The sequence below is a fragment of the Lycium barbarum genome, chromosome 4 (assembly GCF_019175385.1).
Source record: "Lycium barbarum isolate Lr01 chromosome 4, ASM1917538v2, whole genome shotgun sequence".
Classification (NCBI taxonomy): Eukaryota; Viridiplantae; Streptophyta; class Magnoliopsida; order Solanales; family Solanaceae; genus Lycium; species Lycium barbarum.
This window is the reverse complement of record NC_083340.1, coordinates 28,520,693-28,532,152: the sequence shown is the minus strand read 5'-3', so window position 1 is coordinate 28,532,152 and position 11,460 is coordinate 28,520,693. Positions and strand designations below refer to the sequence as shown.

Here is an 11,460-nt window from a genome sequence, read left to right as displayed (position 1 = left end):
ACAAAAAACGTGGGCCTCATTTGATTGCTATTCTTCAAAAGTTTGTGTAGGTAGCAAAACCATACAACTTCTTTTTTTTTCTTTTCTTCTATTAGCCTGAGATCTAGTCTAGATATTTAACTGTCGTATTTGCTATTCTGTCATGTCATTTATCTGTAACTAGATAGGGATGCCCGTGCTGAGCACCGGCCCAACACTGCAACTTACGTGTTTGAGCTCATGTTAAGGAAACAAGTTTTAAGTATGATAATTTAGAGAGAAAAGAACATGACTTTGTGATAACTTTGAAAGTATAATGGCAATAGATATGAAGCAGAAGGAAATACAGTAATGGCCAATTCAATTAGTTCATCTATAAGCATGAAAAGCATCTTTGACCACATTGCTTGCTCAACTCCCACAGTAAAGAATCCAAATTCTCACGTTTTTCTTTTTGGGTCACTTTCTTCTAAACAACCTTATTGTTGTTTTGACCAAAGATATATTAGCGTATACATTTCTTGCACTTCAAGAAGCATTTCTTTTCCATTTTTAGAATCCAACTTTCAAAGAAAAAGTTGATAATGTAACATGTCAGCTCATGAAAACATTTTGATTCAAATAATATAGGTGTAATATTCTGTAAGAACTCTCACCATTTGAAGAGAGAATGAGGGTTTTTATATTCGTGCACTTCGTAGTAGATATGTATTTTTTGACATACTTGACTTTCATCAACTACAGAGTTCAGCACTTCAGCCTTCAGGGTTTAGCAAGGTTTTGAATGGGCTGACCTTTCACTAATCATGAGTCTATTTAAGTAAAGAAATCAAGATTATTCTTCATGTTATGACATAGTCACAAACAAATTAAGCAACTATCTTGATAGAAATGGTAATTTGACAAGTTGTTGAATTTTACCCTCTATAGTAATAGAGAACTTCTTTAGACTACGTACAGAGAGAAATCATACTTTCGTGCAATTTAATTCAGAAAAAGAAAAAGAAAGTGAACAGACCACTCAATAAACAACACTGGTCCATTACCAATTGTGCAGAAAGTCAATGACTTTACTACTTAATACAGGCCTACGATCATGGAAAAATTCCTTAAAAGACATAACAATTAACTTAAGACAACACCACAAAGAAGTTTAATGTAGTTCAAATAATTTTCACCTCAACTGCAAACTACTTGGAGTAAATTGCTGAAATTTTCTGTAACCATTACACTCTATTCGTGCCTATTTCATTCCAATGCTAAATAATTCATCTTTCAAGACCAATAGGGGATGAAACTCTTGAAGAATAAACTGACCTACTGAAATATTTCACAAAAGCAATTAACAGAGATTCGCTTTACATGAATTGATGGTGAGAAAGGCAAATAGATAATGGTCCATAGTCAAATTCTGCAAACATGTGAATGTGCATAAAGACTAAAAGTTACTTGCTATGAATGAGAATGAAAATTAATAAAGAAAAGAGCCTGATGCTAGAATCTATCGATTTTTGTAGACATAACTTCATATCTGCATTTTTAGGTATCATGGACATATCAAAAAAGGATCACCAACAGATCAAAAGTAATGTGTAATAAACTGTCGATGCTTCAAATACTATAAAACCATCAAAATATACAAAACCTCAGTCACTTGTGCAAAAGCAAGGCAATAATATCAAATTTTTCATTTATTTAGATAGTATTTGTCCTAAAATTACAACAAAAATGGGTCCAAAAATATCAGATGTATCTTTTAAGTTCAGCCTTACCTACAGAAAAACCTAGGCTGGAAAGAGCGGGCATCTTTGCCTGGTATGAACACAAGCTGAAAGAAATCAAGGGGAGAACAGAGCATATCTGTCGGTCCATTATTGAATAAAAGATATCTCAGATGGATAATTGACAAGTGACAACACATACTAATTGTTCCCCAAAGTCAAACAAAACTATTCTTGGCAGGTATGCCCTTGAAAAATATGGTTACCACCACCTCCTCTAGTTTATGATAGAATTCATGCCTGCAGTTATTTATATTACACGCTCCATATATTCTTAGGGACTCAACCAGAATTGTGCACAATATCACATCTTCTAACATTAAGTAGCAATTTCTTTGCTTTTTCATGCATGAAGCTAGAACAAATATAAAGATTTCTACAATCTTCATAATTCTTCTACAATTGGTTCCTTGACATCCCTAAACTTTTCCACCCTTTTCCTATTCTACCTATGCAAATCAACACTGGAATTCACATATAACAACAAATGAAAAAAATGAAAAAGCACATAATTAAATGCCACCATCTTCTTAATCGCAAAAGACTAAAAACGGGCAATTGAAATACTAACATTTCATACCGCAGGAGAAATTTCAACAACCAATCCAAGATGAAACGTCACAGCTAAGTACAAATAAAAATATATACCAAGATAATCTATCTCACATGGTTAAAGAAAACTTGTTTGCAGTAACTTAAAAGAAAGTGAGACACTACTTTACATGTAAATCTAGAATATTGAGGCCTCAAAATACCTTCATAACCAGCAAAATCATCCTCCCTAGCTTTTAATGATTGATCATCACCAAGTTCATTTGTAGCCTGCATCAAGTCATTCTTAAAAATAGCCCACACGAATGAATGCTTTGATGACCAAGAGCAACTTAAACATATACCAGATATTCACTAAATTAACAGTGGACAGATAATTTTGAACTATAGCTGCTTGAAGGTATCCATAAAAATAGAACCTGACCAAAGTTGAAGCATGATGGCGGTAATATGTTGCATACTAAGCTGGAGCTACTAACATGATAATATTCCTACTCTCAGGCTTCAGTCAATATTCAGATAAGCTTGTATGAAGAAAACATCGTTCAAGCTTTCTTAGGCACTAATTCTGAATAATAGAAATAGTGCAATAGATATATACATACAAGCAAATAGAATATGTCAACTATAAATGTTACACATACACATACCAATATCGTCCATTTGTTTTACAGTATTGTCCATTAAAACTGAAAAAATATACCTTTTGGACTTGTGCTAAGAGATGAATCTGTTGTAGTTCCTGCAAAAAAAAAAAAGGCGTCCGAAAAAATTAATTCAGTTGTTTTAGGCATATAATCAAATAACTTAGACGCATTCTGTGCAGAATAATGTTAGGGTGCTAAGCCAGTAACATCAGTATTAAATTACCCAACTTAATCGTGAGGTAGAAAATAGAAAAGCAGAGGAAAAGATTTACTTTCTAGAACCATATGCTAAAAATGTAAGAAAATCACATGATATAAAGCCAACCATTATTCAAATGAACTATCAAACTAAAAAATTCACCTTCACAACCAGATTTAACACTCAGTTAAATGAAAGTCGCTTACTGTTAACAAAGAGAAAAAGAACAGAACATCACGAAAAATAGAGATGGAGCATCGAAACAGCGAAGCAGTAACGAAGGCAGATTGCGGAACGAGTATCGAAGAGGAGATTAGTGTGGAGAATTGCAGATGTTACTCCCTGTTAGAAGACCCAAATAGTGCTGTAGAGATGGTTACATGTGGTTTACTTTAAGAAAAGTGGAATCCACATGTTTATTCCCGAGTATAAATATAAAATAGCCCGAACCCAACAATACAATCTACACTACTTTTTGTACAATAATTCATTGCAGTGTTCGTACACCATAAGTGTCATTTCTAAATATTACTAGATGGCCGAGCCCGTGCAAAACACGGACGAATGTTGTTATATAAAAGTGGTCTGACTTTTGCAAGGTACTTTCTTATTCGTTTTGTAGGAGTTTAACTAAAAAAAAGGAATTAGTACCATTAAGTTAAATATTACTCATAACATAATATGCTTCATATTGTGCGGAACAAAGTAATATTATTACATTGCCAAGCTTGCTAGAAAGAGAAAAGTTATGAAATTCTTGATGTTCTTGGTGTAAGCGGGTACAATCTGGATTCAACCAGTTGTTGTCGGCTGTGGAAAAGAGAAGAGAAACTTGTACAGTATCCCGATAAATCTGCAAATTGTAATGCAATGTTTAAGGTATACCATCAATCTTGGAGAGAGTTGGAATAAAAGTTCAAAATCATGCAGCAGTATGAGGATTCTATTAACAAACCATAAGAGTTGTCCAAATTAAAAGGTGAAGAATGAAACCAAAACCAAGTTAATTGAGTAGCAATTATCGAACTAAGGGAAGTTCCCTGCAAATTTTCAAGAAATAGAAGCAGCAAAGCAACATACATATTATGTAAAAGAGATCTGATTTCGAGAAGATAATTCCCTATTTGTTTTAATTGTTTAGTAGGAGTTAAATAAAATTAATGTAGTATGCCTCATATTATGTACATTCAATAGTGGAACAAAGTTATAGTACTACATTGTAAATGTAACTGGACTGTAGCAGCAATTGTTGGCAGCATGTGATTCATCTAGGTATTACTTGAAAAAGGAGGACCAAGCATACGAAGTTACAAGTCATAACTAATACATTCATTTTGTGAACCCAAAAATAAGATTATTCTTAATTTGCTCTAATAAACTTTAAATTTTATTCTTTAAAGTGATTTCTTTAAATACATGCTAGATATCAAATTTTATATTCGATGCTTACAAACATTGAAGTATACCTTCATGCCAAAATCTATACTGATCGTATATCTAAAATTAGGCAACCAGAAAATCTCAGACTCAACTAAATAGAAAGCATGGTATCTTCAATAGACAAGTAGATAAATGTGTACCTTCACTTGAAGTAACATTATATGCTGACTTGAGCTTTAAAAGGGAAGAGACACTCTTTTGGTCTGACTTTGATCTGCATCAGAGATAAGGATGATGTTGTAGTAAAAAACTTGGTGGTAAACAAAAGAGCTAAGTCCATAATGTTTTTAATCATTTCCAAACCTACTCTGATCATTATTTATCCCCAAAAATAGATTGTATTGCTAAACAACAATTTCACCCTCAATAGGACCGTAAAGGACCCATTTTCATACTCAAATACCATTTTGAATTTTGTAGAACCAAAATCAAAAACCAAAAACATGCATCTAGGCATATATTTGGAAACTTGTATCTACAAATAAAGAAGGAAAATTTGCATATGCACATATATCAACCAGCCAAGAACAAGCTTGATACAACAGATTTTTTTATGGACATCGATTTGTAGTAATTAATTAGTGCCAAAAATTGAAAAGGTGTCATTGATCAGTAATAAAAATAATATCGAATTACACATACACCAATCATCTATTTTCAGACATGCATGTGCATATAAGATAGAATTACCCTTATATTGCAATAGTAATTTTCACCTACATCAGTAGGAAGTTTAAAACGTGAGTGAGCAGTTCGTCCTCCAGGAAGCACTGAAGCTGCAACACCAGAAGTTGTTGTGGCTAAAGCTATAAATCCCTTTGATCGTACAGTAGCTAATAAAGCGCGGTATAAGAATGTTTTTCCCGTTCCTCCAGGACCATCAATAAAGAATGCTCCTGGTTCATTTGAGAATATTCTATTAAGTATGGCGATGTACGCTTGTTCTTGTTCTTTATTTAGTTTTTTATATAGTAATAAATCTTCTTCAGTTACAATTATGTTTCCTTCTAAATGAGGTGTCTCTAGCCTCTTGCATTATCCTAGAAGATGTAAAAGATGTAATATTTTCTGACGTGAGTTTAAATTCATTGATACTCCATCCCATCGAATGCAATATATCATTTATTTGACTTAGAACTAAATAACGAGTGTTTTTTGTTTGTATGTTTGACATAGCTGTAAAGTTTTCAGACATGGAGCTTTCAAATCTTTCCCATAATCCTTTAGGATTAGCAGGACTACAATATACTAATAGTGTGGCAAATAAACGTCATAGACTATAAGGCATTTGGTAATTTGCAGCTTCTAACATACATTCAATTAAGTTATTGTCAGAAGCTAACAATCCTCTTTTTTCTGCACATTCTCTAAATGTGTTATAGGATTTTTCGTTTACAGTCCTGAGATCTTCGTATGATTTTGTTCCTCGTATGTTCATCAATAATAGTCGAAGGTAGTATCTTTCTCCTTCTGTTGGATGACAACTAATAATACGTCCGATAGCATAACCTTGTCTTCGACGTGACCACATTTTATCAGTCATTGACCAAACAAAATGTTCTGGGAATTCTTTGTACAATAAGTTAAGTTCTATGGCATGTTTATTTTTTTCGTTCATTGAAAAAAATTCTGTCAACATTGTTCTTCGATTTGTAGGATTTTTAAGTATTGAATTTAGATTTGTAGTCGTTTTAAAGGAGACAAATTGTTGATTTTTAAGATGTAGCTGAAGTTGGTATACATTGGGATTCATCTCATTGATATGAAACGCAAACAAATGCCACATAGCTTCTGGGAGTGATACCCATCTGCCTGATCTATATTCCTTTATTTCATCTATGTCTGTATTGTTAGTGTCGTTACTTTGTAGATTGAAAGCAATTTTATCATGCCCTTTACAAATGTATTCATAGAGATATTTAACAACTTTAATATCTGCACAAACTTCAACATTTATGTGACAATTAAACTTTCTTAGTAGATATGGATTGTAAGGAACTACCCATGAATTGTCAAGATATTGGGCTCTAACTTTTACAAATTTTCCAGTATCTCGTCTCCTATATATTGGATGTGAATTCTGACCTTTAGATGTTCCATTGGCATAACTTTTGGGGTATTTAAATTTACAATATCCCTTTTTCTTCATGCACGAATTTGTAGGATTTAAAGTTCCACAAGGTCCATGCCTCATATGCTTAATAACCAAAGAATGTAAATATTGATTTGTATCAGGATTTGGTAGTTCGGCACAAACAATTCTATCATAAGCCTCAGGTGTCAATAATTTATACTCATCTTGAAGTATAATAAGGAAATGTGCATGAGGAAGACCTCTTTTTTGAAATTCTATAGAGTACATAAAAGCAGCAACTTTTCCAAATATACTTTTTTTTAACTATATCAGATTTTAGTTCTTCTAGTTTTGCTTTAAATACTCGGCTTATTAAATCGGGTCTATTTTGTATTTCATCAGTTGGAAGTAAGAAATCTTCTATTTCTGGCCATGAAGGATTACATGTCATGGTCAGAAAGATATCGGGTTTTTCAAAGTGTTGTACTAATGTAATGACATCCATGTATCGACGTCGCATATCTCTAAGACTCCCAGTAAAACTAGCAGGAAGGAATGTTTTTCTGCCAATATTTGAAGCCTCTCTTTCTCCTAGTCTTAAAAGATCAATAAGTCCTGCTAATACTTCAATTCGAAATAAATCTTGATTGAATAACAAGAAGTCTAATCTTTGTGTTTCCACTTTTATGTATTGATCTACATAAAATTGTTGGAATACTCTCCCAGAATGTAAAGTATCATTTTCTTCATCGTCTCTAATTTGAAATTTGTAACAGTAATATTCACGACAAGATACAGTGTTCTTTTTCTGTCTTTCTTTCTGCAAAATTTCTTGTTCAATATCAAGAAATCCATCAATTGAATACATGTTGGATACACTTGGAATGTTATGATGCTTGCAAGAAGAATATTTTCTAGGGAAGTTTGCTTTTTGTATAACTCTTTGGATACCACAATGCCAACTGTTTTCACCGTAGGGAAACAACAAAGGATACTGTAATGCATCGTAACAACCATAGTAATAGTGAACCAGTTGGTTAGTGTTGCTATGTATGTAAACACGAATATGTGGTGTAGAAGTAGGACTGTCCAATTCTTCATTAGTCCATATAGCTGCAACTTCTGAAACACTGGGTAAGTTGTATGTTTGTTGGTCCAAAGCAGAATCACATTTATGTGCGATGTAGAAGTTGGATAAGTTTGGAATATGTGTTAGAGATTTTAGAAAAACGGAGTATGGATTAATTTTTAGAATATCGACTAATTTCGCAATAACAGATCTATTGAGGTTTTATGAAAAGGCCATTCTATTAACTATATCATTCTCATGCATTATCATAAAAGTAAAGTTGTAAATTTCTTGCATTGTTATCTGTAGTAGTGAGGCTATTAAGAAAATGGTACATTTGTCCTTGAACTTTAAATGTGTAGATTCCTTGAGTTCTTTGTGCCAATTCCTTATCGTACTTTACTCCAAGTGAAGTGAATGCAAACATATTATTGTATGTTCTAATGTAAGTACGGAAATGATTGGATTCATCGGAGTTGCCATAGTAGAAACGTTTTAATTCAGGAGGTAGTTGGTGTGAAACTAATCTTACTGAACCATTACTACAGCAAAAGCTTGGGGTTTCATATTGAAATCTTTTGGCTTTGCAGAATCTACAATTTGGGACATTTTTTAAAATAGTAGGATAGGAAGGTAGTCGGTTCATATTCCAACAACCCACTTGTGTTGATTTGCGGCCTGAAACATTTTAATTTTTTAAGATCTAATGTAAATTGAGCGGTCAAGTAAAAATGAAGTTTGATTTAACCAACCATTTCGAGAAGAAGAAGGTGTCTCTCGAATGAACAGAGCAGGTTGTCCCAAAGCAAGGTCTCCTGAAATCATGCTTTTCTGAGTAGAACAGTCAAGAGTAGAATTTTTTGAGAGAGTATGCCTTTCCATAGCGTATTCTACCCGACGCCGTTCTAGAAGTGCTGCCTTTTGGTCAGGCGACATTTCTTTATAGGCAATACGACGTCTAAGATTTTTCTTCATTTGGACGTTGTTCGTCTTTCTTTTTCTGTCAGACATCTAATTTCGAAACAATTAAAAAGTACAAATAGTAATAAAATATGAAGATAAACAATTACGAAAATCAGATTGGTGGTATCTCTCCTCAAAAAATTATATTCACATTTATGGTATCTCTCCCTCGAGATGGCTGTTGACATGGAAGTTACTAAACAATTACTCTAATAAATCTAAATCAAATAGACTCTTAATCTGTTCACATCTTGTTAAATAAACTGATCAAATTTGGGTTTACAAACTAACTCAGCGATGTAGTTGTATAGAAGATAGATAAGAAAAAAATAAACGGAACCAAACATTTTATGCCAAAGTAATGTTGAATGCAAGTAGCTTATTATTGTCTTACTTTTCCAAACCTTTCTCTATGTATTTATATCTAATCTATTTATTTCAATAGAGAAGTTCAAGGCCTGCATTGCCAAAGATCAATATTTGTGTGATAACGTGATAAAACCTAAAAGAAGCAAGAAATAGTAAAGAGGAAGAAAAAAACCTTTGTGAAGTGGGAAATTAAAAAGTCACAAATAAAGCCGAGTAAGTTAAGCAAGAAGAAAAAATGTGTACCAGTAGCAGGAAACTTGGATCCTTGCAAGAAAATCTTATGTTATACCTCCAGCTTTGAGGTCCCTGGCCTGTGATTGGGAAGCAAGAACAAAATTGTTAGCTGTAGAATAAAAAGAAGATACAATTACCCTAAACTATCCTAAAAATGTGCAGGGAATAAAAAGAAGATAGAATTAAAATTTAATTTCACATAGCAATCACAACCGTAAGGTAGAACCGTAAGTTAATATTCGCAAAATAGGATAACAAAAACATAGGCCACAACCAACTTGGGAATAGAATTTAACATTTTGGTCTATCGCTCCGGTAGAATTATTAAGTCAATAGAAGCCAATGCAATCTTCCTCATAGATGAAGGGATAAACAAAACTGTAAGTATGGCTCTCTAAAATTTCTTCTAGATTGGCTACAAGTTAACATGAGAGTTTTCTTTGGCATGAGCCAATGGTGTCCCCAAAGGAATCCTCCACAACTTTCCAGGTATTCAAGGTGTGCATTATCCTCATACTACATAACAACAGAACAAAATGATCAAAATTGTAGAATTATACGATATTAGGAAAAAGACACACTATACTTACAAGTATATGATGCTATAACTTGTCTGGAAAAGGGGCTTGGATACCATAAACAAACTACAAATGGTCCATTTTGGTACTCAGCAGCTGCTCTTTACAGTCCTATAGATTCTTTGACAATAGTTGCTTTCACGAGAATCTGTAAGTTTACATATTTAAGTCCCCCCAAAGACTTTTAAGCAATCCAATTCTAGTGTTGAATATACACCTTTCTTTCATTGTTAGACATCAACTTTTCAAGTGCTTTATAAAGTTATATATTAAAGTTTAATTTGTAAGTTTAAATATTTATTCTATACCACACATAGAAATAACCAGCGAACAGAACACCACCACAAAGAAGCAAAAACAGGCCATCTTTTAGAGGAAAACATCAAATGAAGAAGCCAACTCATATCAATCAAATAGGAGACTCACCCAAAATCAGCAAGCATAAACAAATGGAAGTTTTTTTAAAATCAAACTTTCCACTCAATAATCCAACAACATTTCCAGGAAATTGGCTTGTATTATTCAATATGAAAGAGCTCGAGTTGAAAGACACAGACATGGAAAATCACTTATTTCTACTGTTAATGTGAAACAAAATTGTAGGACCATTACATGCAATTAAATGGATGGAAAAAGTAGGTGATTTTATATAATACAATGGATTAAGTAAAATACAAATTCACGAAATACACTCTATAACCCAGTCATAACACCAGTGAATTTCTTTGTACGACAAGAAATTGTTATTAGGTGTGCATGTCTATGAACTTAGGTATTCATTTTAGTCATCAATTCACTCTTACCTGTGCATCAAATTAACTACCAAGAATAATTCACTCTTACTTGTGCATCAAATTAACTACCAAGAATAGAAGGAAAATAACTTACTGTAACTCACTGATACAACACCACCGAAGACTAAGTCGAACCAAAGCAGAGAAATTGGGTCTGTATTGAGGAGCAGTAACGATGTCAGAAGGGGAGAAGATGAAGTGAGGGTGAATAGATCTGATGTTCTGGTAGCTTCTAAAATTTGTAAGGAGAGCCGTTTTTCCTTTTTTTTCAATATATGAAGATCATTGGAAGAAGTGTGTAGAAGTGGGACACATGTTTGGTTATTAACAGTAGGAAAAAAAATTGATATTTACGTATATACCCTTCGTCGTACCCAACCCTTCACTTATTAATAGTAGAAATATATATATATATATATATATATATATTATATAAGATGTTTACTAAAATAAATCTACTTAAAACATATGTATTTTAAAAAAAAAAAGATAGAATTTATTACTTTTTCATTTTTATTCTTACTCTAATAAATGTGAAAAGAGATTAATGTCGTAAAAGAAAAAAATAATATTAAATTGAGATCAAAGAATAAATAAGGTTAATTTAATCAAATTATTATTCTAACTGACGTTTCCTTAAAAAAAATGTGCAAATACAACATGACAAGTAAATTAAGATGAATGAAGTACTTGAAATTAGAATAAACTAAGAGCATTCACCAAAAAATTTAAAATAGTAGTTTTTCGTTTAAACAGAAAATCAAATTTCTACTTTGTTTCA

At 32.6% G+C, this 11,460-nt stretch overlaps 1 protein-coding gene across 4 annotated transcripts; it reads right to left on the bottom strand.

Annotated features, from left to right (window-relative positions):
* Nucleotides 1-2,313: 2,313 nt before the first annotated feature.
* Nucleotides 2,314-10,950, bottom strand: LOC132635720 (uncharacterized). Of its 4 annotated transcripts, XM_060352227.1 has the most exons (7): nucleotides 10,774-10,950; nucleotides 9,317-9,384; nucleotides 8,494-8,752; nucleotides 4,739-4,812; nucleotides 3,877-4,011; nucleotides 3,016-3,054; nucleotides 2,314-2,582 (listed from the first exon to the last, which is right to left on the bottom strand). In XM_060352227.1, exons 4-7 carry the CDS (start codon nucleotides 4,754-4,756, stop codon nucleotides 2,418-2,420), a joined length of 357 nt encoding a protein of 118 aa, XP_060208210.1. In that variant the 5' UTR covers nucleotides 4,757-4,812; nucleotides 8,494-8,752; nucleotides 9,317-9,384; nucleotides 10,774-10,950; the 3' UTR covers nucleotides 2,314-2,417. The 4 variants fall into 4 exon arrangements, 2 of the variants coding, with proteins under 2 accessions (XP_060208210.1, XP_060208211.1); XR_009580694.1 differs by lacking the exon at nucleotides 3,877-4,011; XM_060352228.1 differs by lacking the exon at nucleotides 8,494-8,752.
* Between the last annotated feature and the right edge of the window lie 510 nt (nucleotides 10,951-11,460).